Below are 26,890 nucleotides of genomic sequence, written 5' to 3' on the forward strand. Positions count from 1 at the left end.
ACAAATGTGAACGTTAGGAATCTAAATTAATTCCAAAGACATAGTTGAATTTCTGTATTTGGTTTTTGGTGATTATCCATATTGTATTCTGTACATTTTTGTGGGTAAAAAAAAACATTTGAATCAAATTTGAGGTTAACTTGAGCCATATTATGTGAAACAATATAAATGACATAAATGAACATAAAATGTAAACTGGCCCTTTTCTTTTTTTCCCCCTGTACATTCGTTTCCTCTTTTAACGTGCAATTTGATTGGCTCCCTCCGATGCTTGTAGCCAATCAGCTTCCGCCTGCTACGGAGGAAGGAATAAATGCAAGATGGCTCCTCATATAAAAACAGTCTACTGGGTCGCCCTCAGCGTGCCACTAAATAACTCTTTATATGTGATTAGGTTAAAATATTTATCCGCGAAGAGTTCTGAAGGGTAACTGGAGCTATAGATTGATATGCGTATGGTACTTGGCGATATTTCGTGGGAGAAGATACCGAGGAGACAAGGGGCACGACTTTGAAGCCATGAATCGGTTGTGAACTCGGCGTCTTTGGTGGACCGTGTTAGGGTGGACAGAAGCACGTCGCCTGGGCCTCAGCTCAGCTAGCTAGCTAGCGTTAGCTGCTAACTAGCTAATGACTTCGCCTACTGTTATTTGCCGCATTGGAAACGGTAAACAGCAAAATTCTTGAGTGAGTTGCCTGTTGAATGTGGGACGTGAAAGGCCTCTCAACTACTGAACATGGCTGTATCAAGGTAAGACTGGCTAACGCTGGTACTGCCTCGGCTTTATGCTGTGGATTTTTCTTAACAATTAGCTGGCTAATGTACATTCAAGCTCTTGATAGCAGAGAATGGCATGGCGACAGAAGACTTAATCGCCGTCGAGCCAACACAATGAATTTTTTGGTGTAACTAAGTCGTTGCTGGCACAGGCTAAATGGGTGTATAACTTGGATTCATGTTCACATCAGGTGCAATATGTCAGTTGAAATTAATTTAACAATAAATTGTTTCGTAGCAGGTTGCAGCGAACCTGCTTAACGCACGTTAATTGTAACAGTGAGTTTGTGTTGGTATATAAGGCGACTATTACCTAATATAAGTAAATAACATCTCTGCGTTCAGAGACAAATGAGAGAGCAATTTGAACAAACAGTCTGTGCACAAACTTGTCAAACTATGCTTTAGCACTCTGTCACTTATGTTAAACACGTTGCTGTTTTAAGTTAAACGTAATGTTATAATGCACTTATGATTTTGTACTTGTAAAGCTAGCTGGAGCACTCTGTTGTTTTTGTTGTAAATCCTCGTGGTCCTCATTTGCATAGCAAAGTAGCCCCATGTGTAGTTGAGCTTTAAGTATTAGAGCGACCTCTAATCCACTTCACTATATTAATAGACAGCTAATGACCTCAGTAAACCACCCTGATGGTTAGACAGGTTTCCTTGGTTCAAAGCCAATTGAATACTACTATATGATGGATTTGTCATTGTGTCACCAAGGTTTTAAATCCCTACTCCTGGTGAAATTGTTATCCCTTTCTACTGGAGATATCAAATGTATGCCAAACACTAACTCAATCTGATGAGGATCTGGCCTCCTGATTATACATCTTTGAACACTAGAGCCTCACAGGTAGCAGTGTGTGTTGTGCATGATCTGCAATGTTTCAGGTGACCTTGCTTTGTTTCTTTCTACCCTTTCATTAGACTTGATCGCTTGTTTATCCTTCTTGACACCGGAACAACGCCAGTAACCAGGAAAGCAGCAGCCCAACAGCTTGGAGAAGTGGTCAAACTCCACCCACATGAACTCAACAATCTCCTATCAAAGGTGGGTATGAAGGCCTTCTGCGAACATTTGTATGTTCAGCGTCAGTCAAAAAATGATTATTGTAAGTGTCATACTTGGTTTTATACAAATATAATGTTTAGTGGCATGTCACTGACCAGAGTAATGCTTAAATTGTGTTACCTATGGTGATCGTGCAACTAGATAATTAATAACAGGCATAGATGGTGGTTTCTGTTCTGTCAGGTGTGACAGTTTAAATTAAGATACCCTTGTAGTAATTTTGGTTTATTCTCTGTGAATGAAAAGGTTCTGACCTACCTAAGGAGTCCCAACTGGGATACTCGCATAGCAGCAGGTCAAGCCGTAGAGGCCATTGTGAAGAATATTCCCGGGTGGAACCCGGCCCCTAAACCGAAAGGAGGTGAGTTCTTGGCTTCTTTGATTAATTATGCATATTTTGCTTAAAGTTGGGATTTGTTACAATTTCAGGTGACAAGCCACTTTAACACAGAGATCATGCAGTGCTTCCTTAATTATCCCACCATTACAAAGTTTTTTTATATACACAGATTTGACTCCCCCTCCCCAAAAAAAGGGAATTTGGCCTCCATATTTATGTTGCACACTGGAAAACTTACTTTTAGTTAAAAATTTGGCAATGGCTTCATCACAAAGTTTGTCTAGCTGATAACACTTTGCACTTTGATGTGCTCCAGACTACATTTTTTTTGTTTTTGTTTTTTAAATAGTCAAACTACTTTTTTAGGCACTTGCATCTCTATCAACATTGGCCCCAAAATCTAGTACTGGTTGGGCTCTAGTAACCTTAGACTGATCTGTTGGCATCTGCCAGATTGTATTAAAATCAATTGATCTGTAGTTATGCTCGTGCTAAGGGTTTGTTGTTCAAACCCACGATGCAGATCACTTTGTGGTGGTACGATACACTGGAACCAAACACCATAATATTGCTAAAAATGGCCTTGCCCTGTTCTTGTTTCCAAACAGTAACATGATGTGTTGTTGTCAAGATTATAGGGATGCTATTTTTTATTTTATTTTTTTATTAGACATGGCATGTGTACCCTAGCTGGTCACAGATTGATATTTAGTCTTGTGACATCATGTGTGCCAAAATCTGAATTTGAACGCTAGATAGTTTGATGAATGGCAGTGAAAGGGTTGGCACAATATAACAAGAAACAAGGCTCACCCTTAACGTCCCCATAAATCTGTCCTTCTCAAATAGTGGGGGGCGTGGTGCAATGCAGGGGAGGGGGGGGGGTGCGTGTAACCCCAGGGAACATGCTTCTTTTTTTTAACTCATCCTACTACAGTAGGTGGCAGTGATGCTCTCATTGTCAGAGTGTGCGCAGGGAGTATTAGCTCTATGGTGGAGTTTTGTTTTTTTTTGTTTTTTGGGACCGAGCATGCGCACACACAGCACAGAGCGGGAGATATGAAGTGCAGTGAACAAACCCTCAAGAGACACCATGGAAAAATATTTAACAGGAATGAAAAGAAAGGCGGAGAGATGGAGATAATGAGAAAAACGTAAGTCTCCCGAAAGCTAAGACGAGGAAATATGACGAAGCGCATGCAGTGCTTGGTTTCACTGTGACTACGGTGGGAGACGAGGAAAGACCGGTGTGTTTACTGTGTCTATAAATGTTGGCAGCGGACAGCGTGAAGCCAGATAGATTAAGGCGTCACTTAAAGACATTACACCCTAATCACATTGATGAGCTGCTTGAGTTTTTTCAGAGAAAACATGACAAATATCGCCAGCAATCATCCCACTTTTTTTTTTTTTTATTTCAGGCAAATTGATGCACTTTAAATCTTTTCTGTTACAGAATGAAAAACAATGTTAATAAAGTTACGCTTTGTTGTAAGTTGATCTATATTTTTCTTTTTTGTTTTCTTTCATGTTAATAAGGATACAATGTTATGCAGAGGTGTACTTATAACAACTTTATAGACAAATGATACTATTTATAGTCGCAACAGAGAGGGGGGGGGAATGTTTTCTTCTTCCTAGGGGGGCGTAATAGGAAATAATTGAGAAGCACTGCCATAAATGAAGTAATTCTGAAACACAGCACATCACTTTTTACATGGGGAGAGCCTTATAGAAGGTTAAAAATGGATGTTCTAAGCATCTTTAATAGTTAGCTTGGAATTAATTGACATGTTTCACAAGACATACTGAAAGGGTTTTTTTCCACAGGTATTTCTATTGATGCCAGTGTTGCTTGTAGGACAGTGTTTACAGTCGGCTGCCTTAATGACTTTGGATTGGTTCTGCAATGCAGGCTTTTTAAAATTGTCTTATTGTTTCCACCTAGTTCTAACAATAAACTGACAGTCCCTAAGTGTTTCAAGTCTGACCCCTGAGTCTGTTTGCTATTTTTGACTCCTCCCCATACATCATCGGGCAGATATTGGTGTTTCAGAGAAGTTGGTTCTCTTGTGGGGAAAGTAAAGGCTTTTATTAGATTCAGAGCTAAACTTATTATGTGGACATTTTGACCACATAAATGCAGTGCAGTCATGAGATTCCTTTATGTGTTCTGTAGAGTCTTCTGAAGACCTATCGCCAGAGGATTCCTCTTGTGACCGTCTGAGTTTCTACCACTTTGACATTTCGCGCCTACTCAAACATGGAGCATCTCTGCTGGGATCTGCTGGGGCGGAGTTTGAGCTGCAGGATGACAAAACTGGTTTGTTGCATTAAAAAAAAAAAAAACACTTTGGACACTGATGATTGGAGAACCTTGTGTACAGCTTTGCAGAGTTTAAGTTTTCTCCTCCCAGCATGTCTAGTTTTCTATGCTCTGGACTCTTCATTCAGACTTTTTTTTTCTGTTTGAGTTTGCTTTTGACACAAAGCAAACTCCCACAAAAAATGGTTCCACTACTCAGCCATGAATTTCAATGCAAAGTGTACAGGGGAAACTCACTATTTTATACTTTGCAGGTAATTTGAAGCAGAACTCTGCCTGTTTTTAATTCACTGCTTTGCAGCCATGGCTACCCTGTGGTCGGTTTACATGCTTCATCCAATGTCTCCTGTATTACTGAAGTCTCTCTAAATTTAGCAAGTTTGAGGTGCTTTTAATATCCATATCTGATATTGTCTCAGGGGTACTTTAGCCTTGTTTGTGTGTATATATATTCAAACTTGAGGACTGTGTTACCAAGTCCTTTGAAACGTTTTAAATATGGTGTCAAATCCCTATATATTTGTTATTGCTTATTGTAGCAGCCGTGTTGAATCATCACATTTTTATGAAACCTAAAATATCTCTAACATTCCTTAATGGATTTTGTGCATTGAACATGTGATTGATTGATGTGAGAGTGGAGGGATAGTTGAATAATAGTGTGAGGATGCTACATTTCACAGGTACCCCTGGCAGTTTGCAACCAACTGATCATTGTCTAGTTATTTATGGCAGTTTTTGCATTCCAGTAGCATTCAGAAATACCATCACTGTTCTTCTGTATAAATAGCCATCCAAGCTATCTGAAGGTCTCCACATGTTGCTTACTCTCAGGTGAGATGGACCCGAAGGAACGTCTGGCCTGCCAGAGGAAGCTTCTTCAGAAGAAATTGGGTCTGGATATGGGTGCTGCCATTGGCATGGACACAGAGGAGCTGTTTAATGATGAGGACTTAGACTATACGTGCCAACCTAGTGGGCCTCGAGCCCATGGAAGCAAGGTTGCAGCAGGATGCAGCTCCCGCAACCATGTGGTGGGTCTCATTTTAGCACCATCGACTTGATTAGCCAGATTTCAAACATGCATTGCTTGTCGTTTTTGTTGTGAAGCCGTTCATTGAAATCCAGCTTTCTCACTTGGATCATAACAGAAAACTTGATGGGTGGGGTTACAAAGTTCCACTAAAATGAGTCACTCTGGGCCAAGGTTGTCACTAGCTTCAGAGTGAAACTCCTTACCTGTTTTTGACAGCAGTCCTGAGGAGATGAACTGAGCATTTATTCACTGACCTATAATCTACACAGTGCACACAGAGGTTCACGTGTGATGGGGGTATTGCTTATGCTAGGCTGTAAATTTAATGATCTTTTATAAATGTGTCAACTCTTTCTCTACTAGTATTTTTTTTTTCTGTAAATACCTGCCACTGCCAGCATTTTTGAACACCAAAATATTTTGTTCTGATTTCCAAAAAAACTGAACACATCAACAAAGTTAAAATCCTTTTTTCGAACGTCATTTAAAAAGAAACTTGTCTCCTGTTTTAAGTTGATATATTTTTTTGACACATGACAAAATGACACTCATTTTTAGATGAAAAATGCATTTTTGTATATTTTCTTTTTCAAGCACAAATGATAATTTTTTATTTTATTTTTTTTAATTCCTTCAATTGTATACCATACAATTGCTGGACAACCAGAGCATCCATCCGCTTCTTCTGCCGAACTAAAGTGCTGCTAAGTTTGCCATAGGCCCCATGGCAAACCACAGCAACTATCTGCACCATCTTCCAGTGTCCATTTTGGAACTTGAATCGCATTAGCTCTCTCTATAGAATTACAGTGATGACACCGATTTTTGGAAAGTCTTGTCAATGGTGGAGAAAATTTTAAGAGCTACAAATTTTCCCCATGATTTGTGCCAGTGAACACAACAAATGGTTGAGAGAGGGGGACCCAAGTAACTGCCCCTGTCTATCTTACCAACTCTTACAACTTTGATGTTCACAGTCATAACTAAAACACAATTAGTTATCACCTTATGGGGCCTAAGCGTTAATTGATCAGTAATGCCTTTGTCACTGAAAAACAATTTACTACTGAGGTACGTAGTTGCCGCCACTGCTTGCAGCATCATTTCTGCCTGTTGCTGTTGTACAAATACAACATTTTTCACCCATAGCTGTAACGTTACTCACCATCACACTTACTCTCTTTCTAGACCAAACCATCACTTATATTAATCACATAGCTTCAGGGTTTGCTTCTTTTCTTAACAACTATAACAACTAAACAACTGAGCTCCAAACAATGAGAACGAAGCATTGATCCTCTGTTGCTGCTGATTCTGAAAACAGCTACTCGTGAGTGGTCGCAGCAAATGAGACTTGAGAGGTCATAGTTTGAATTACCAGATTAAGTCAAACTAAACTTGACTGAGTAAATTGAAGGAGTATAACTTGAAAATAATCTGGCTCATGGAGCTCTGCGAAGGCATTGTCACGAAATGTGACCGGGCAAGTTGTTCTGGAGTCACAATATCAGAAATCTTGTTCCATTGCCACTGATTGTCAATAGCTTATTTGATAACACAACTGAAATCTAAATAAAACTCCTATATATATATATAAGACGAGTAGGTTGAGCTTTTCACTAGAATGCTCACATGTAGGTTTGACAGCCAGTTTTCATCTGCTGTCCCCACCACTAGAAGTGCTCTGTGATTGTTTGGTTGTGAGCTGTGGCTGCAGGCTCTGCTAGCTTTAGGGCAAGCTGGCTAACCACTTCAGTTTAAAGGCAAAACACTAGAACTTGTTTCAGCCTAGAGGTGTTTAGCATTCCAGTAGCAATGGTACGTCACATCCAGGTCCATGTAGAGCAGTAGTAGTTTTATTTCAGCACAAAGCAGAAAGCTCCCCTGTGCTTGAGAAACATAAATAAACCCTGTCACACAAATGTTCTCTCACAAGCACACTTTCTAATGCTGTGGCAGTACACAGATGAAAGGCCTGCTGTCTCCAAGGTCTCCTTGTGTGTTTTATCCCCACAAATCCATAATCAGACCTTCTGCTGCACCTGCTGCTGTCATTCTGTGTTTAGCTGTGTCTTATCTACTATAGGTATCTTGGGTATCTGTAGTACAGGTATCAAAGAAAAACTAGGATCGACACTTTTATTTTTAGTTTTTATGACATCCCGAGTCCCATTTGTAGCTTTTTGGCTGACTCTTTCTCTTCTTTACCATTTTCCACTGAAACAGACTCTGCCCATTTAATTGCGGTCAATCGTTTTGAAAAAATGAAAATGCATCACAAAAAATGTTAACATTATTTTGAGTCCATTTTTTTTTTCCAAGCTATGGTTAGGGTTAACTATTTTTCCTCCTGTCTTTTTTTTAAAAATTACATCCTTTTAATGACCAATCATAACCAGTTAATCAAATTGTGAAATACTTGACTCTTCCTTCTCTTCATTATTGTGTAAGGTGGCAGACGCACTGCAAAAATAAACTTCTTTAAATTTGTCATTGGTAGTTATGATTAAATATGTCCTTGCTGTCATGTGTAGGGCTTCATTCGTTGACAGCGTGCACCTGCAAAATGACTTACAGCATGTTTTTAAAAAAAAAAAAAAAGGATCTGAAAATGCTGTTTATCAGGAAGAGCTGCTGTTGCCTCATTTGAAGCAGCATGGGAAGAGATTCCTGATTGTCTGAGCTTGAGAAAGAATACAATGATTCATGGCTCCCCTTTTTATGTTTTTTTTTTTTTTTTTTAACTTAATCATGAACTGAATGTGTTTTTCAGCCCATGCAAGCTGCCGAACTGATCGACTCAGAGTTCCGACCAGGCATGAGCAGTCGCCAGAAAAACAAGGCGAAGAGGATGGCCAAACTAGTGGCAAAACAAAGATCCAGAGACATGGATCCCAATGAAAAGAGGTGGGACAATTTATTGATCCGCTGGTACCACAAATTAAAATATAACACAGCCGGTGTTACAAAGAGATTGCCGTTATGACAGACAGGTGTGTGTTAAAGTGGCTTATCTTCATTAACAAAGATGGTGATGATGATGATGATGATGGTCTCTTTTTATTGAAAATGCTTGAGAGGTATTGATTTGTTTAAGTGGTCATTTTTAGGCTGTAATTAGGTTTGCATTTATTCATGTCTGTTAACTGACATTAACAAAATTGTTCTAGACCATGTCAATATTTCGTTTGATTAATTTTAACCCCCTCCTCTTGCATTTGCTGTTGTATTTTTATTTATTTCAGATTGTTTCTTGTATTTAACAGCAACAGTACAGGCAAAACAGTGTTTCTGACTGCCGTGTATAAAAGCAGGCTTTCCAAGTTTCTTGATTTCATAGATTATTTGAGCACCGGACTAATGACCGTGTAATCTCTGTTAATTTAGCAATGACAGTTTTGAAGGTGAACCTGAGGAGAAGCGAAGGAAGACCCCCAACATGGCTTTTGATCAGCCGGCAACTGAAAATAAAGTCTTAATCAACAAAGTTCCAGATAACTCCAGTCTTTTAGAGGAGGTAAGGAAACATTTATCATAAGTCTCTGATACGAAGGTCTAACTGTAACATGTGCTGACGTTTCATTGCTTTGTGTTTAGATCCATGAGTGGCCTCTGGAGAGCTTCTGTGAGGAGCTATGCAATGATCTCTTCAATCCGTCATGGGAGGTAAAAGTCCTGATTTAAAATTTTAGTTTTTACTACACAGCTGAACATAAAGTAGAGGTGTGGTTAACGACATCACCCATAATCAAAATTTGTCATATATTTGGCTGTTGGCAGATTCGTCATGGTGCAGGCACAGGTCTTCGGGAAATCCTCAAGTCCCACGGTGCTGGAGGTGGGAAGCTAATGGGAAGCACTGCAGAACAGGTATATTTTAGCAGAATTGGTCATGTTTATGGGAAGTTTGAACATCAACTAACTGTCTGGTCTTCTGGTTTGACTAAGATGTTGCGGCAGCACCAGGAGTGGATAGAAGACCTGATCATCCGACTGCTGTGTGTCTTTGCTCTGGACCGCTTTGGAGATTTTGTGTCCGATGAGGTTGGTCATTTTTATTTGTTTGCTGAGGAAAGAGAATCAGATGAAGGTGTGATTAACTTTTCTTTGAGAGGAACTATGTTATGGCTCATGTCATTGGTGCCCCCTAAAACAAATAAACTTCTTCTAAACAAATTCAGCAACTTTGCACAGCCATCTTGCTCCTCCCACTACGGAAAAGTCTCTGGTGCTAGAAAACAAAACATGACGTCAAGACGAGTCACAAATGGTTAGTTCTTAAATTATTTTTTAAATTCTTGATATTTAAAGATCCCCTGTTAGGCTCATTTAGGGGCCTTACATACAGATTGGATCCCAGCGGGGCACTACTGAAAGATTCATTCGATTTAAAAAAAACAAAAAAAACCCTCCATAATTATGGCATATCGCAGTCTGTGTACTCCTCTATCCTGTCTCTTTCTTGCCTTGCTCTGAAACGCTTGGATTCAGCACCCACCCACACATGCGACACACACACACACACACACACCCCTTCTCTGCCCCTACCGCGTTAATTCTGCTGAGATTGGTTAACGCATCGAGGGGCCTGCTCCCCCCGCCGCATAGTCACACGCCTCTTCTCACATGCAAGGAAGTTGTCTCACCTGGAAACAGGCTTGTTTACAGTTTTAGCATTTTAAATTGTCGACTTCAGCGGTAAAACCATACATCTTGGACACAGAGTCTAACTTGGACAACGAAAATACCCAGCCTGAACCTCCGTTGCATCAACAACTTTTGCAATACGTCTCTGACTGGTATACGCAAAATTACACCATGTCTCATACTAACTGCTTCTCTGTTACTGTTTTTTTGTCAGTGTGGCCTGACACAAAACTTCAGTAAAGTCTCTTAACGCTGTAATATATGTACCACTGCTTGTATTTATACTGAGGGCAATTCTTTCACTGCTGTTCAGAGCTAAAAACAGACAAGACACTGACAGAATGTGACTTACAGCCTGTGGTTCGGTGTCCTCCTCACGACCATTTAAAGACGGGACAGCAGTTGCCTTCAAATGGTACATGCACTCAGTTTTATAAAGCGCTTTTCTACCTTAGCGGCACTCAGTGCTTTACAGTATCGTCTCATTCACCCATTCACACACACACATACTCACACACTGATGGTGGAGGCTGCCATGCAAGGCACCAACCTTCTCATCAGGAGCAATTATGGGTCCAGTATCTTGCTCAAGGACACTTAGACATGGTCACCTGGGTCGAGGATCAAACCAGCGACCCTCCGGTTGCTAAACGGCCACTCTACCCCTGAGCCATGCCTCCCGGATTAGCTTTTTCGCAAATCCAGCATCGAACTGAGGTTTGTTTAGGAAACTGCTGTCCGTGAAATGCAGAGAGCACACAAGCGGCAAAGGCGAAAGACATACTTGCTTCCCAGAACACAAAAAAACCTTCCCATTGCTACCTTAATTCCTCTTCTTTGGGAAGTCCTTGCAAGGATAAGAAGAGTTTGCACCCGAAAAAACACTTTCTGTGAGCCATTTCGACAACAACACCGTAGCTCTGTCGTCTGCACCATATACTTCCATGGCAGAGCGGGGTGGGCGGCAACACCACTGGGCACTGAGACCAGAGCCAGGTGAGTTGCCATATATGGAGCTTCCCCTGAAGTCACAAAATGAGACCTCTGAAAAAACTCTCCAAATCCGAGCGTTTTCAGAAGTGCAGAGCTGCCTGAAACTGCCCCTGGGACTACTTTAACACACATGCCTACCTCATGAAATGACACTTCCATGTCCTCTAAAACAAGTATCCAACATTTGAAACATTTATAAGTCTAAGAAGCTGGAAAACATAATAGGTCCACTTTAATTATTATTCTAAAACTATGACCCATCCCTAGTAACCTTTTCAGATTCAGATAGTCATCTGTTTGCCGCACAAGCTGTAAACTTTTCAGTGAGCTTCCTTTTTGACTCATACCTGGTGGCATGTGGAATGTCATGGTGAAACGTCAAATTGTAGTGAGCCTATCTAAACATGTATGGTGTCATTTTTCCACAAAATGACTTGATGTAATCAACAATTTTTCAAAAATGTATATTTATGCAAAAAAGTTGTGTGTTGCCGCTTTAAGCCACACAGGTGGCAAAGACTGAAGTGCCTGTTTACGCAGTATATACTATCTATAGTGTGCACATCTACGTAACACCTGGTGGATACCAACTAAGTGTCAAGCAGTCCACCCTCACCATGTCTTACTTACAGAGTGACTAACTGCCATCCTTCTTCAGATCTAGGAAATGTGTTGAATGACAGTGTCGCTTTTGAGGAAAGACGTGAAATAACGAGGCTCTCGAATTTTCGGCCCAAGAGACTGTAATGAGTAACTGATGTTGTACTCTTGACCAGGTGGTGGCTCCTGTCAGGGAGACATGTGCACAGACCCTTGGTGTGGCCCTTCGCTACATGAATGAAAGTGGTGTTACGATGACAGTTGATGTCCTGCTGCAGCTGCTGAAAGAGGACCAATGGGAGGTCCGTCATGGAGGCCTGCTTGGGATCAAATATGCCCTTGCTGTCCGACAGGTACCCCCAACTGACTGTGTGTTTGATGAGCTGGTAAATAAACCTAGCGGGGTTCGACTGGGGTATATTTGATCAGCGTGCCATATGGTTATGCATATGAATTGTGTTAGTGGGTGGAGATGTGCAGGCACAAAGGTTTTTTTTTTTTTTAGTGTGGCAGTATTCAAGCTCCATGTGGAACAATATCGCCTCAGGCTGTTGTCTCACAGCCTCACATCTGTCTGCTCCTCTATATGTCAGGACCTGATCTCTGTTTTACTGCCACGGCTGCTCCCAGCCATCACTGTGGGTCTTCAGGACCTTGACGATGATGTCAGGGCAGTGGCGGCTGCAGCACTTATCCCCGTGGTGGAAGGCTTGGTCCAGCTCCTGCCCGTTAAGGTCAGTGAGGCAATACAACATCCTTGTTGCATGGAAAGTGCTGAAGTCTGTCACCTATAGCTGCATACAGTTATTGCCACATAGTCCTCAGTTTCAAGGTTTTAATTTAGGTGTGAATTTCTATACCAATGTCTCAGGTACCTTTCATAGTGAACACACTGTGGGATGCTCTATTGGATCTGGATGACCTCACTGCTTCCACCAACAGCATCATGACGTTGCTGTCTTCGTTACTCACCTACCCACAGGTGCGCCAGTGCAGGTCAGTCAAGTTCACTGTGTAAAAGCAGCTGCCTCAAATGAAAATTGCTCTGTTGGTCTCTCAAAAGCACAGTGTCTCAGTAGTGTCTCATAATCTCAAAATGTGGTTATTAATCTTTTATTCTTATTTTCCATTTAAGCATTAAAAAGAAATCAAACAAAAATGATAAAATGGCTACAGATTAAAATATGTACACAGTCTGTTCCTTTACATTAATTTGTTTGATTGAGATAAAGTTTTACATGTTGGGGTTGACGGTGTGGTCTGTGAGCTGCACGATACATTGTTTTGTTGCCCGACAAAAATACTTCATCGCCTTGGCTGTATTTGTGTTTATGTTCTGCCATGAAACTGAGAAAGCAAATGCTCTGTGTCGACGGTTCTAGTATGCAGCAGTCATTAACGGTCCTGGTCCCTCGGGTTTGGCCCTTCCTGAGACACACTATATCATCAGTACGACGGGCAGCCCTGGAAACTCTTTTCACACTTCTGTCTAAAGCTGACCAGGTAACATTGGATATTTAAGTGTTTATATCTATTTTAAATTTAAATCAGTTTTCAAAGTATTCTAAATGCAATCAGTTTCTCATTACTACTATCAACCAATGCTGTGTTCAAATATTTTTAAGTCTGCGTGCAACAATTCAGTATCCCATGATGCAACTGTGGTTTGTGTCTTTGATCCCCAGAAGTGTGCGATGTGGATCAACCCCATCCTCCAAGATATGCTTCGGCACATGTTCCAGTCCTGCATACTGGAAAGCAATGAGGAAATTCTTGAACTGATCCAAAAGGTTTGTAGTATGACCCACAACAGCACTTAGTCTCATCTCTGAAACCATTAAGGGCTGGTCTCAGTTTAGTTCCTTCCTCATATGGGTAGTTGTGTTCATTTGTGCCCCCTTTTGTACAGGTGTGGATGGAGCTGCTGTCTCAGGCCCCCCACCAGTACGTGGTAGCAGCCAGCTGTCCATGGATGGGCGCTTGGCTCTGTCTCATGATGCAAGCTTCACACATTCCCATAGACCTGAACATGTTGCTGGAAGTGAAGGCCCGCTCCAAGGTTTTTCTCTTTAACTGTGTTTAATTGAGATCACCTTTATACCTCTGTCAGAGGTTGGTTTCCTTCCTGTCTTTCTATCTGTCTGAATGTTGGCTGGGGATTAAGCAGCTTCAGTGGGAGAAGGTGTTAAAATGTTGCCCCTCAAATTCATCCCTTTTTAGGAAACTCGAATCACAAAACTTCAAATAAATTGATAGATAACAGTCCAGTTGACAACCATCAACAAAAAAGAAGTCAGTAATATTCAATTAATGATGTGCGCATGGAATCGTGGAGTAAAAAGAAAAGAATGGGGAAAAAATAGATGTTAAATGACACCAGATTTTTTCAGCAGGGAAACTAAAAGTAGGACATTTTAAATGAAAATTGATAGTCAATGCTGACAGTCTTGATTTTTATTGGCAAACTAAGCCATGATGTCCAGGCATTTCATACAATATTTGCACGTGGCTTAAGAAAAAACATTTGTTTGTTTTTAACTGTGATGGCAACAAACTACTTTGTGACTTGGCCTTGTATTACACTACAAAACTGTGATGGTAACAAAAAAATGCCCTGTACTCCAAACCTGTTTTTCTAACATGTACCAGACAGTCAAAATTAGATAAGTATCAGATTTCCTGTGCCAGTTGTTAAATGTATTGATCAGTTTTGTCTCCATGCTGCAGGATAAAGCTGGTGTAAAGGCACGCCAAGGGGCCAACCAGGTAAAGGAAACGGTCCAGGAGTATATAGCTGGAGCAGAGACGGTGACAGATGACCCAGTGACAAGGGACTATGTGGTGGTCCGTGCTCGCCTCATGGCTGCCAGGTAAGTTCTGCTCATAGTGAACAAACCACAAAGAAATATAAATGTATGTCTGCCCTATTCAGTTACTCTTTTAATGCCTTGACATGGATCTTGTTGGTCAACTTCTCTGGTGTGTCAGATGACTTTTTATGCCAAAAGGAAGAGTAGTTGCTGTATGTTTTCAGAATGCTGACAGACTATTTCTTTTCATTTTTGTATCTCCATCATGCAGATTGCTTGGGGCTCTATGTAGGTGTATCTGTGACCCTCAGCTCAATGCTGCTTCTCAGGAGATCAGACCAGCAGAGTCTTTGGGCCAGCTGTTGCTCTTCCACCTCAACTCTAAGTCTGCCCTGCAGCGTATTGCTGTGGCCCTGGTGCTTTGTGAGTGGGCTGCACTTCAGAAGGTGAACAGTGTTTCAGATCTGGTATGAGCACACAAATATCGGGCACTTACATCCAAGTACCTCTTATAAACTTTTCCCATCTTCCCTGGTCAGGATTGTCAGGTGGTGTCTTCCATGGTGGTGCCACGTCTCCTGGCCATCCTGTCAGAGCAGCTGTACTACGATGAGATCGCTATCCCCTTCACACGCATGCAGAATGAGTGCAAGCAGCTAATCGCCTTGTTAGCGGATGCTAACATAGACCTTCAAGACCGCTCCAATTGTAGTGTTTTCACCATCGATCAAGCCAATGAACTGGTAGGACGGATTACCCACATAGCCACATCATTTCGAATCAGATTTGGGCCACTTCCATATGTAGGTCTAAATCGAATACAGATCTGATTTTTAAATGTGACCTCAGTCTGAATGGCCATGCGACCTGTATCAGAATTCAATGCGACGTCAACGTCAGTCTAGATCGACATTCGTAATTGTGTGCTGGTTGGACACGGGTAACAAAACAAAGATGGCAGGCGCTCTTCTGCATGGAAGTAGCCGCCATTGCTCTGCAAAGAGTCTTAATTACAATGTAAATTGTCCTTCTCTTCATTCTTCTACTACCCATTATTTGCCTCAACTTTTGCCTGCTACCACTGCAGTGTAACTTCAAAACGAAATTATAAATCCTCAAATCTGTGGCCTCCAAGACCCTGTTTCCTTCTATATACCGAGTACTGTGTGACGTCATGATGTTCGTCTGTGCATGCGGGTCACTTCAGGACCGTTAGCTGTTCAAACGAACATCACATTTAAAAAAAACTTGAATAGCTACCCAAAAATCAGATTGGAGAAAAAAAAAATCCCAGTTGAACATCAAGACTTGCAGTGTGAACGTAGCCCAAATGCTCTGTGTGTCTACAGATAAAATATAAAGAATTTAGCTGACTGGTCATTGGTTTCAAAATAATTATCCTCAAATGGTGTTAAACCCTCAGTGTGAGATTAGTTGGTTCTCCTACTTTACTGATAACAGAAAAATTGCTTTCAGATCTGAACGTCCAGAGTTGAAGGCTTTTTAATGGTTTTCGCACTGCTGATTCCGCTTCAAAGGTTAATGGGGATTGCACTCTATAACAGATCTTCCCGTCCCCCTCCTGCTTGTTCCCCAGGTAACCACCATCTACACAGAATCGACAGTGGGCATTAACACAAAGACAAAACAGTGGCAGACTTTGGACAGTAAACGTCAGCAGGCCCAAGCAACAGTGATGGAGACCAGCATCGAGTGGCAGCAGCTACATCTCCGTGTCCACATGTTCACAGCATGTGCTGTGATTAACCTGCAGGTGCTCCCTGACAAGCTCAACCCACTGGTCCGGCCTCTGATGGAGGCCATCAAGCGGGAAGAGAACACCTTGATTCAGGGTTACGCTGCTTCTTTCATAGCCAAGCTTCTGCAACAATGCACTGCACGGTCACCGTGCCCCAACCCTAAGATCATCAAAAACCTTTGTGCCTCGGCCTGCGTGGATTCCTCAGTTACTCCCTCATCAGCTTGTCCTGTACCGCTCACACAGGACTCTGCTAAAGGTAACGGCTGTTAAACCTCTACCTTCTACTGACATCATGAAAAGCAGGCTACAGTGTATTTGTGGTGCTAACACCCATATTGGGTGGAATCCTGCACATTGACCATTCATGGTCTTCACAGATGATCTCAGTTTTGCGGATGTTAAAAAATTATAATGTGATTATAAATGCATTGCTGTTGAATGTTGAGTGGCCCATGGTGCAGGTGCAGTTATGGTTTGGGGTGTCACGGACATTGGACACAGCTGCAGGCTATCCAGAGAAACATGAATATAGTTGATGAGGGGGACAAGGCTCTGCATCTCAGTTTTGTTCTTCAGGAAGCTGAAAATATTTTTGCTCTCCAGTGGCTCCCATCTCAACAGTCATGTCCTCTATCGAGCATCCGTGGGATGTTTTGGACTGGAGGATACATCAGTGTATTCCTGTCTCTGGGAATTTCCATGAACTGTGCATAGCTCTTGTTGAGGAAAGGGACAACATTCTGCAGTCCTCAGTTAATTATCCCATTCTATGTGAAGGAGATGCACTGCATTACATATTTTCCAAATACAAATGTTTGTTACGCATTCTTTTCAAAGAGGTTCTTCAGATACTACGCTGACACACATTCTAACATATATTAGCTAGGGTGCATATTATGTTTTTATTGTATCTGCATGATTTGGTGTAAAGTGTTTGAACCACAAGTACCAAGAGCTTTTAGCTTGTTCATTGTATTCACAAGTGTTAAACTGATGATCCTGACTATGGGCTTTTGTGGCCACTTGATATGTGTGTTACTAGTTATTGACCAAATGAACAATCTTCCACCATTAGGCAGTGGGTTAGAGAAAGATGGCATGCATCACATGGTCAACAAAACTCGAGGCATCATCACTCTGTACCGTCACCAAAAGGCTGCATTCGCAATCACCAGCAAGAGGGGCCCAGTGCCTAAAGCTCCCAAGGCCCCCGCCACAGAGCTTCCTCCTGGCAGCACCATCAGCACAGACAACGATGAGGTTAGGAGAATACTGACACAACTGTGTGCTGATATGAACCTCAAATGGATGACGGGTTGTGTTACGGTAACAGTTTCTTGTCTGTTCTAGAGCAAGAAGCCCTTTCTTATTCAGCGGAGAGGGGCAGAGTTCTCCCTAACAACGATTGCTAGACACTTTGGTGCAAACCTTACAAAGTCTCTGCCGTATCTTTGGGAGAACACTGTGGGGCCTTTGAGGACAGTGGTGAATGAAAACCAAGTCATCGGTATGTGGATTTTACAAAATGCTGCTGAAACATTTTAATATGGCTAATAAATTATTATTAATGGCAGTATGGCCACCCATGTCAACACTTTCCAAGATTCAGATTTAAATCTATATTTGTCTCAGGATCATTCAAACTGTTTTAAGAAGTCAATTCAAAACTATGTAATGTGTGACACTGTAGTCAAGTTTATTTCACCTACATAACCCACCTGGCATTGTCTAGAACTCATCCTGGCTGAGGTCAGTACTGAGTTACTTGTCCACTGACTTGCTCTCTGTCTTTGATGTCTTCTAGATAGGCCGGTCCAGCTCGAGAGAGGAGACACTGCCGCTCAAGATCTGGTGAACTCGTTGCAAGTGCTAGAAGTCATGGCTGGAGCCATGGCGCATGAACTCAAACCTCTGGTGTGATTCACCCACCAAAACAGCTCTATTCCATTTTACCAACTCGCTTCATATTCCTTGTACCTGGATCTGCTCTTGTATTGTACTAAAGCTCCTATATAGTCTCTCTTGTTTTATAGTTGGAAAATTTCCATGCGAATTAACAGGAGATTTAAGGGTAATTTACACTAAACTGTATCTATTTATTAACCTCTCATTAAACAAAACACATCAGTGTTGAATAACCCTCTCCACCACACACACACACACACACACACACACGCCTGCCTCAGAAACCCTGCAAGACATTAATAATCTGCGCGTATGATGGATGAATTCAGTGCAATTTTAGATACAGTCAGTATAAATTACTCCAACATGTCCACTTCATGCCTGCTAATTCCCATATATGACTGTTAATTTCATTGGAAAGTTTCCAACTCTTTTGCAAAAATAATGGGGAACTGTTCCACCCCTTTGCAGTCTTAACTGTGAGCAGCTCACCTGGGTCATTAAGTATGAGACACCTGGGTGATAAAAAGGAATTCTCAAGGTGACAAAGTTCAAAACACTAAAATGAAACTATTGAATTCTCTTTTGTGGCAGCTCCTGGAGCACCTTCCCCATCTGTTCACCTGCCTGCAGCATCCATACACAGCAGTGCGTCACATGTCAGCGCGGTGTGTTGGTGTGCTCAGCAAGCTAGCCATGCTGGACACCATGAACAGTTTCCTGGAGTGTGTGCTCCCCTGGTTAGCTGCTATTGATGACTGCACCAAACAGGAGGGCGCCATCGAGGCTTTGGCTTGTATCCTTGATGAGTGCATTGATTGGTTGTGGTTGATGCATTTGAGTTTTTCATGTCTGGATGGGATTGTCTTTGACCCACATACATCCAGGCGTCATGGAGCAGCTAGATGTGGACATCGTACCATACATCGTGCTGCTGGTGGTACCAGTGTTGGGCCGTATGAGTGACCCCAGTGATAGCATCCGTTTCATGGCCACACAGTGTTTTGCTACTCTCATCCGTCTGCTGCCTCTCGAGGTAGAACCACACAAAGATCTGCTTTTCATTCACTTACTCATACAGCAGTACCATCCATCCATTTTCCATACTGCTTATCCATTAAGGGTCACGGGGGGGCTGGAGCCTATCCCAGCAGACATTGGGCAAGAGGCAGGGTTCACCCTGGATGGGTCGCCAGTCTGTCGTAGGGCCATCAAGAGCAATTAGGGTTTCAGTATCTTGCTCAAGGACACTTGGACATGGTCTCTGGGGGAAGTGAGGATCAAACCTTCGGTTGCTAGACGGCCACCCTCTGAGCCGTGGTGCCTCTTACAGCAGTACCATACTGAGATAAATATGTTTTAATCTCCTGTTGTCCCCAGGCAGGTATACCAGACCCTCCCGCCATGTCTGCTGACCTGATCCGCCAGAAGGCCAGAGAACGCCACTTCCTGGAGCAACTGCTGGATGGCAGAAAGTTGGAGAACTACAACATCCCTGTTCCAATTAAGGCTGAACTCAGGAAGTACCAGCAGGTGTGTGTGTGTGTGTGTGTGTGTGTGTTCAGGCTGCTGCATCTCTGTGATATCTCCCTTAGCAGCAGATGAAAGATGGGCAAACAGCGCTTGGAACACTTGTGCAGTTTTTTTTACCTTGAGGCTTCTCATTTTTCTGCCACATTCATGGTTGATGTTTTGCCTTTAAATCCTGCAGGATGTGGGAAGCAGAGTTGCTGACAACACACAGTTTTCCTGACATGAAATACAGAGCATTCAGTATAGAGATGGCATCTCTGTGATGGCCCCACTGAGATGAGTCATCCAACTCCTTAATGGAGAAGAACAGCTGTCAACGCATTTGTTGCTTCTATTAATCAAAACTCCGTAGTCTGCTCAGAGGCAGCAAACTGCACTTCTAGAGACTTCATTCCCAGTTCTTCCTCTTCCTAAAATATGAGCTCCACATTCACACTTATGTTGGATCTTGTAGGATGGAGTGAACTGGCTGTCATTCCTGAACAAATACAAACTGCATGGGATACTGTGTGACGACATGGGTCTCGGCAAGACACTCCAGTCCATCTGCATTCTGGCAGGAGATCACTACCTCAGGTACAAAACCCAGATGGCAAATTTCCTGCAAACGCTGCACTGCCACGTCATTTCACAAGATGTATGTAAACTTTTTGAGGTACTGTCACCAGTAATATGTGCAGGGATTAATCAGCTTGAATGCGCTTATGATTTTGAATCTTGCCGGATCTTTGGTTAATTGAATGTATGCAACGCTCTAAAAGGGCTCAGGAATATGCAAAGACGAAGGCGGCAGACTGCAGCCCACTACCCTCTCTGGTGGTGTGTCCACCTACGCTGACAGGTCACTGGGTGGACGAGGTGGGCAAGTTCTGCACCAAAGAGTACCTCAACCCGCTGCACTACACAGGCCCTCCCACAGAACGTATGCGGTAAGGGAAGCACACAATGACTATTTTAGTAGCTCTATTAGATATTGTATGTACAGAGTTCATCATAGAAACATTGCAAAGAACTGTGATTCCCAATGAACGTTTACCTTCGCAGGTTGCAGCATCAAGTAAAGAAACACAATCTGGTCGTAGCCTCTTATGATGTTGTTCGAAATGACATTGACTTTTTTAAGTGAGTACCAGTGAGATTTAACGTCTGTTTGTGTGTTAGGTCTTTGCTATAATTTGGATTCACTGTTCTGTTTTTGCAGAAATATCAAGTTCAACTATTGTATCCTCGATGAGGGTCACGTCATTAAGAACGGGAAGACAAAACTTTCCAAAGCCATCAAACAGTTGGCTGCTAACTTCCGGGTCATCTTGTCAGGAACCCCCATTCAGGTGAGCCCCCGCGGAATCAGTTCAGTTTCTTTGTAATTAGACGGAACATGAACTTTTTTTCTGAACCCTTCCTGCTCTGCTTCCATCCCCAGAACAACGTCCTGGAGCTTTGGTCTCTCTTTGACTTCCTCATGCCGGGCTTCCTTGGAACAGAACGCCAGTTCGCTGCTCGTTATGGCAAACCAATCCTGGCCAGCCGTGATGCCAAAAGCTCTTCACGGGAGCAGGAGGCAGGTGTGTTCAAACCCGCGTCATTGTGATTCATTGGCTGATTGTGACATTCTTAAGAGGTTTATGAAGACTGACTTAGGGCTCTCCCTCTAGGTGTCCTGGCCATGGAGGCTCTACACCGGCAGGTGCTGCCCTTCCTCCTGAGGAGGATGAAGGAGGATGTTCTCCAGGACCTTCCTCCTAAAATAATCCAGGATTACTACTGTAACCTCAGTCCTCTACAGGTGCAGAGCTGCCTTTTTTACTCCACTGGCTATAATTCAACAGATTTCTGTCAATTAATTTAAAAAGTAGCTATTTAAGAGAGGGCAAACTTGTGTCTGTGTTCTTGCATATTTTCCTCTGATATCTGACTGTATAATTCCCTCTAACCACCTAAATCATCCCTCCACCTGCAGGTGCAGCTGTATGAAGACTTTGCGAAGTCTCGAGCCAAGGCCAGCGTGGAGGACAGTATCTATAATGCCTCTACAGAGGAGGAGGAGAAGCCCAAACTGAAGGCCACAGGTCATGTCTTCCAGGTACGCTTGGAGAATTATTTTAGATATTTATCTTTTGCTGGCATCAAAAAGGGTCTTTGCTAAATTTTGGGGTTAAACGAGAGAATAACAGAAGCAGAAGAAGGCTGTACCCGTAACATCTTTTGAGAGAGTAGACAACAATTTAAATATCTAGAATGATAGACAGATAATACTCTGTTTCCAGTAGAGAATAAAGTTGGGCTTGAATTCAAACCTTGATAGTTACAATCTGTTTAGTGTGCTCTTTCTTTCTGATGGACGTCGCTATGATGGTGCAGTCAAGTACTTCTGAATCTTTCAGGCCCTCCAGTACCTGCGGAAGCTGTGTAACCACCCAAGCTTGGTCTTGACCCCCCAACATCCCGAGTACAGACGCATCAGTGAGCAGCTGGCCAGTCAGAACTCCAACCTGCGAGACATTCAGCACGCCCCCAAACTCTCTGCTCTCAAACAGGTAACCAGCTTATGGCTCTGCTACACCGTGTTATTTCTGTGTCTGTAGCTGTTTGGTGTGTGGGTGTGTTGATAGCATGGTGGTAAATGAGAACACATGAGATTTGCCCGTGCTGTTCACTACAGTTCACCTGTACAGTAAACCTCTACGCTGTCCTCTTCAGTTGCTGCTGGACTGCGGTCTCGGCGGTGGCGGCGGGTCTGAGGGGGGCACCGAGGCTGTGGTGGGGCAGCATCGTGTGCTTATATTCTGCCAACTCAAGAGCATGCTGGATATAGTAGAACACGACCTGCTGAAACCCAAACTGCCCTCCGTGACCTACCTGAGGCTGGACGGCAGTGTGCAGGCCGGCCTGCGCCACTCCATCGTGTCAAGGTAACTGCTGGTTCATCCGCCATGTTGCATGTCGGTTCAGGATGCGCCGATGTGAATGTGTGAGGTGATCGTAAACAAGCATTCTGTTCTGTGCCTCAGGTTCAACAACGACCCTTCCATCGACGTGCTGTTGTTGACCACCCATGTCGGCGGTCTGGGTTTGAACCTGACTGGTGCAGACACAGTGGTGTTTGTGGAGCACGACTGGAACCCCATGAGGGACCTGCAGGCCATGGATCGTGCTCACAGGATCGGCCAGGTACCGCCGTCCGTCTGATGCTTTACCGAGTCCCAGCTGCAGTGTGACCAGCTCAGACTGTTTTGGTTGCTCATCAACATCCATGACTTTGACTGTTAACCCATCACAAACAAAGGAATCCATGTCAAAATTCACCCGTTGAGCTACAGTTAATCATCAGGGTTTGATACACACGTAGTGAATTACAATTAACCTGAGAGATGTTCCGTTAGCCAGTTCCATCCCAGGTGAGCACTCTCTTGTGTCGTTTAGAAACGGGTGGTGAACGTGTACCGGCTGATCACGCGAGGCACCCTGGAGGAGAAGATCATGGGCCTGCAGAAGTTCAAGATGAGCATCGCAAACACCATCATCAGCCAAGAGAACGCCTGCCTGCAGAGCATGGGCACAGACCAGCTCCTGAACCTCTTCACCCTGGACAAGGTCAGACCCCGCCCACAAATCACTTCAGATGGCTCATCAGCATGTCAGTCAAGACTTAACTGCTGAAATCTGAACTTTTGGAAGCCCTGAATTCTGACGTCTTTGATACAAACTTATATTTCATATGAACACGCGTCCCTGCTTCTGTGATGTCAGACGTGATGTCACAGACCTTCTTCGTCTCATGTTGCTGATTGGATCTGAGGTTTCTCGTATGTGGGTGTGAAATGCGGCCGACTTCAGGCTTGATGGCAGCGATTATGACTGGTGTTAAGAACAGTCAGGGTTTTCCTTCAGTGTGAACACTGCCAGTACCTACCTCAGAAGACAGTCTTAACCCTAATGCTGCATATTTGATGAGCCAGGCTGGTTTTTGAGGAAATCAGAAGCATCAGGATGTTTAAAACCAGGATAGTTCCTGACATGTCACTGCAGTGAATGGCGGGTTTTCCTTGTTTTTCAGGATGAGAAGGGAGAGAAGGGCGAGCAGTCGCCATCAACCTCAGGAAAGGCCTCCATGAAATCTGTCCTGGACGGTCTGGGAGAATTATGGGACCAGCAGCAGTACGACACGGAGTACAACTTGGACAGCTTCATGCACTCACTGCAGTAGCATGTGCACACAGATACACACACACACACACACATACACTCTACGTCCCATCTGCTGGCCGAGCAGGACCTGGTCAGAACTGCCGCCTCTTTCCCAAACTGGCCTCCACACAGAAGAGGAGTTAGTCACTGCTACACAGGAGTTGCTGTCCAGAGCAATAAGTCAAACACAGCCAACATGAGGATTGTAGTTTCTCTCACGTTGACACGGAAGCACCAACGTCTTTCCTCTCGTCTGTGACAAACCTCTGTTTACATCTGTACATTAGCAGTCTATCAACTCCAGTAGCCCCGGCTTCATCACCAGAGTACACAGTGTTAGCTGCTTCTCTACCTGGTCTGCCCCGCCCCTGAAGTCTTAAACGCACTGCTGTACCCTGTCCCACCCGTCAGCACCCATCTGACCGACCAACACGTTTTGGCTCCACAAAGGGAAACTGCGAGAGTGACAAGCTCGCTGGTGATGGTTTGTTATAGCACACTGGGACAAGACTTGACCCCCCACCCCACCCTCTTAAGAGAGCCTGTTCATATGACTCGGGGGGGCCATGAGGAGGCTCTGGCGAGGGAGCGTTCGCAGAACTGACCGGCGACGTCACTGCATTTGAAGCAGCATTAGAGTCTGAACCTTTGGGGGGGTGGGGGGCAAGATGAAACTGGCACCTAAAACTTGTCACAAGTATTTTAAAAACGGTAATAGACTTGTACATATTTGTGTAACTGCTGCTTTTGTTTATGATTGTGGAATTGTAATAAATTCTGCAAGCCTTTGAACTGCTTTCTGTTGTCTCCTCCTTTGTGCACATGAGCAGTGATGGCCAGTAGATGGTGGAAGAGCACAATATCCTGATGGCTGCGCTTCTCACCCATGCTAGCTGAAACATGATTTATGAATGAACAGGAAGTTGCTATTCTGTTAATGTTCAGCTCTAAATATAGAGGACTCCATGCAAAAGACCACAAGGCATCAGAGCGTCATACAGCTATGTTTAATAAGATTTTGCTCAGTACAGAAAAAAGGGAAAACTGAAGGGGAACTACAAACGAAAGCAGTCGTATAAGTGTTAGCAGCAGTGGGCTCTCGTGTTTTTATATCACAGTTAATCTGCAAAAGTTCAGGCCACCAGAAGTCAACAATCTCAATAGGCTCCAAGTCAGGAAAACTTAAAAGGAAACACACATTTGAAAAGTAGTGAGATGTTTGTGGAGAAGAAGCACATCACCTATAGATCACAACATGACGAGACCTACAGTGTTGACTTATCCAGAGAGCAGGTGAATATACAGTCTAGAAAATACAGATCTATATAGAGCAGTAGATAAGACGGCTGTCAGCGTTTCCATTCACATGTACTCTTAATTCTCTTCAGGTTTTGCTACAGGAAAGAGAAGACCAGGTGATAGATGGAGGAATAAGTGACCCCACGAAAGAGAGAGAGAGAGAGAGAGAGAGAGAGAGAAACGTTGGACTGTTAGAAGACATGAGGTGAGCTTGGTATTAGCATCAGCTGTATAAACAGTTAAAAATAACACCAGTCTAAGACAGTAGAGAAGCAGATGTCCAACAAAGCTGGAGCTTCAGCTTTAAGAAAGTTTGACTTTGTTTTGTATCATGAAGTTAAATCTGTCTTATAAACAAATCACGTGGTTTTTCTTGTGTTTTGTTTTTTACAAAAATGTTAGATTTTTAATGTACAGAGGCCTGAAGGTGACATGAGCACAAACTTAATTTGAGAAACTTTCACATTGCATAACCAGAAACATTATAGTACTCACGAGAAACTTACGAGTGAGTAGGAGGAAATTAAATGTTTATTATTTTTGTCCATTTGGGGTTCCGTAGTTGTGGATGTGTGGCATTCATCTACCATAGGACAACGTACAGAGTGGAAAAACTTGGAGTGATTCATAGTTCTCCCAAACACATTTTACATTCACACTTAAATACACTCACTCTGGTGTCACTCTGCAGGAAGCTAACTAGGACGTGCTAACTTGCTGGGTTAGCGGTAATGCTAGTAGCAGAATTACATCACAACATACTGCGTGTACGCTCCATTCTGCCAGTTTTATTTTATTGCCCATTCATTTGTTACATTGTGAATCACTTGAACATCACCAAAACCCTCCCCAACCCCCCCCCCCTGCTGTTTGTGAGTAGTTTTTTTTTTGCCCCCCCCCAAAATGTGGATCAGTTTCACACGAAGCAACATCAGCGAGTTAACACATAAAGCGAAGCATTTCAGACACTTTAGTAACAATATTACAAAGGTTGTTGTTTTCAGCTTCAAAAAAAGGTTGAAAAGGTTTTAAAAGAATTAGCATCGTAAAATTAATTTATTCCGAGTAAAAATACAAAATAATATCAATGACATTGACCAGATATGACAGTCTCCCCCAGAAAATAATGGTTGAGAAATGAAGAAAAAAACAAAACAAAAACAATATGAAATAAAAATGTAAATATGTTTAATTTTTCTTTTAGCAAAACTTTCTAAAAAATAATGAAAATTTCTCAGTACAAAGGCTACATCACTACTGGAAGGTACTAGCAGGTAGAGTAGGTAAATACACAGTAGAAAATGATTTTTTTTAATTTTTTTTTTAGTGAATCACAATGCTTGCAATGAAAATAATTCTGCAATAAAGATTTATGCCTCTCTTTTTTTCTTGTTTTTTTTTTTTCGTCTTTTCTACAAACAGTACAAACAGTATTGCACATTACAACAAAGAGTCAAGGTTCTTCGCCTTTTAAAAAATGGGACTAATTCAAGTCTTGCGTGAGTAGAAGGCCACCAGTCTATCGATGCACCTTTGGGGGCTTTCCGTCAAGTTACAGGTGAAAACACTTGTGTCTGTACTTGTGTTAAAAATAACAT

General features: G+C 42.8%; 1 protein-coding gene across 2 annotated transcripts; it reads left to right on the forward strand.

Moving 5' to 3' along the window:
* Positions 1 to 327: 327 nt before the first annotated feature.
* btaf1 (BTAF1 RNA polymerase II, B-TFIID transcription factor-associated) lies at positions 328 to 24,785 on the forward strand. Of its 2 annotated transcripts, none has more exons than XM_086180257.1 (38): positions 328 to 751; positions 1,709 to 1,832; positions 2,100 to 2,214; positions 4,373 to 4,516; positions 5,354 to 5,553; positions 8,329 to 8,462; positions 8,943 to 9,072; positions 9,153 to 9,221; positions 9,336 to 9,425; positions 9,504 to 9,599; positions 11,972 to 12,148; positions 12,389 to 12,529; positions 12,667 to 12,791; positions 13,178 to 13,298; positions 13,481 to 13,585; positions 13,705 to 13,854; positions 14,523 to 14,665; positions 14,877 to 15,072; positions 15,145 to 15,348; positions 16,203 to 16,623; positions 17,443 to 17,627; positions 17,718 to 17,874; positions 18,172 to 18,281; positions 18,867 to 19,068; positions 19,160 to 19,308; positions 19,653 to 19,805; positions 20,260 to 20,381; positions 20,567 to 20,734; positions 20,850 to 20,927; positions 21,007 to 21,136; positions 21,229 to 21,370; positions 21,461 to 21,591; positions 21,766 to 21,888; positions 22,190 to 22,342; positions 22,506 to 22,717; positions 22,817 to 22,976; positions 23,229 to 23,399; positions 23,863 to 24,785. In XM_086180257.1, exons 1-38 carry the CDS (start codon positions 738 to 740, stop codon positions 24,010 to 24,012), a joined length of 5,595 nt encoding a protein of 1,864 aa, XP_086036383.1. In that variant the 5' UTR covers positions 328 to 737; the 3' UTR covers positions 24,013 to 24,785. The 2 variants fall into 2 exon arrangements, with proteins under 2 accessions (XP_086036383.1, XP_086036385.1); XM_086180259.1 differs by having other exon boundaries at positions 14,877 to 15,051.
* The last annotated feature ends 2,105 nt before the right edge of the window (positions 24,786 to 26,890 follow it).

This window comes from Aulostomus chinensis, chromosome 16 (assembly GCF_037954235.1).
Source record: "Aulostomus chinensis isolate RoL2024-O1b breed Wild chromosome 16, RoL_Achi_v1.0, whole genome shotgun sequence".
Taxonomy (NCBI): domain Eukaryota; kingdom Metazoa; phylum Chordata; class Actinopteri; order Syngnathiformes; family Aulostomidae; genus Aulostomus; species Aulostomus chinensis.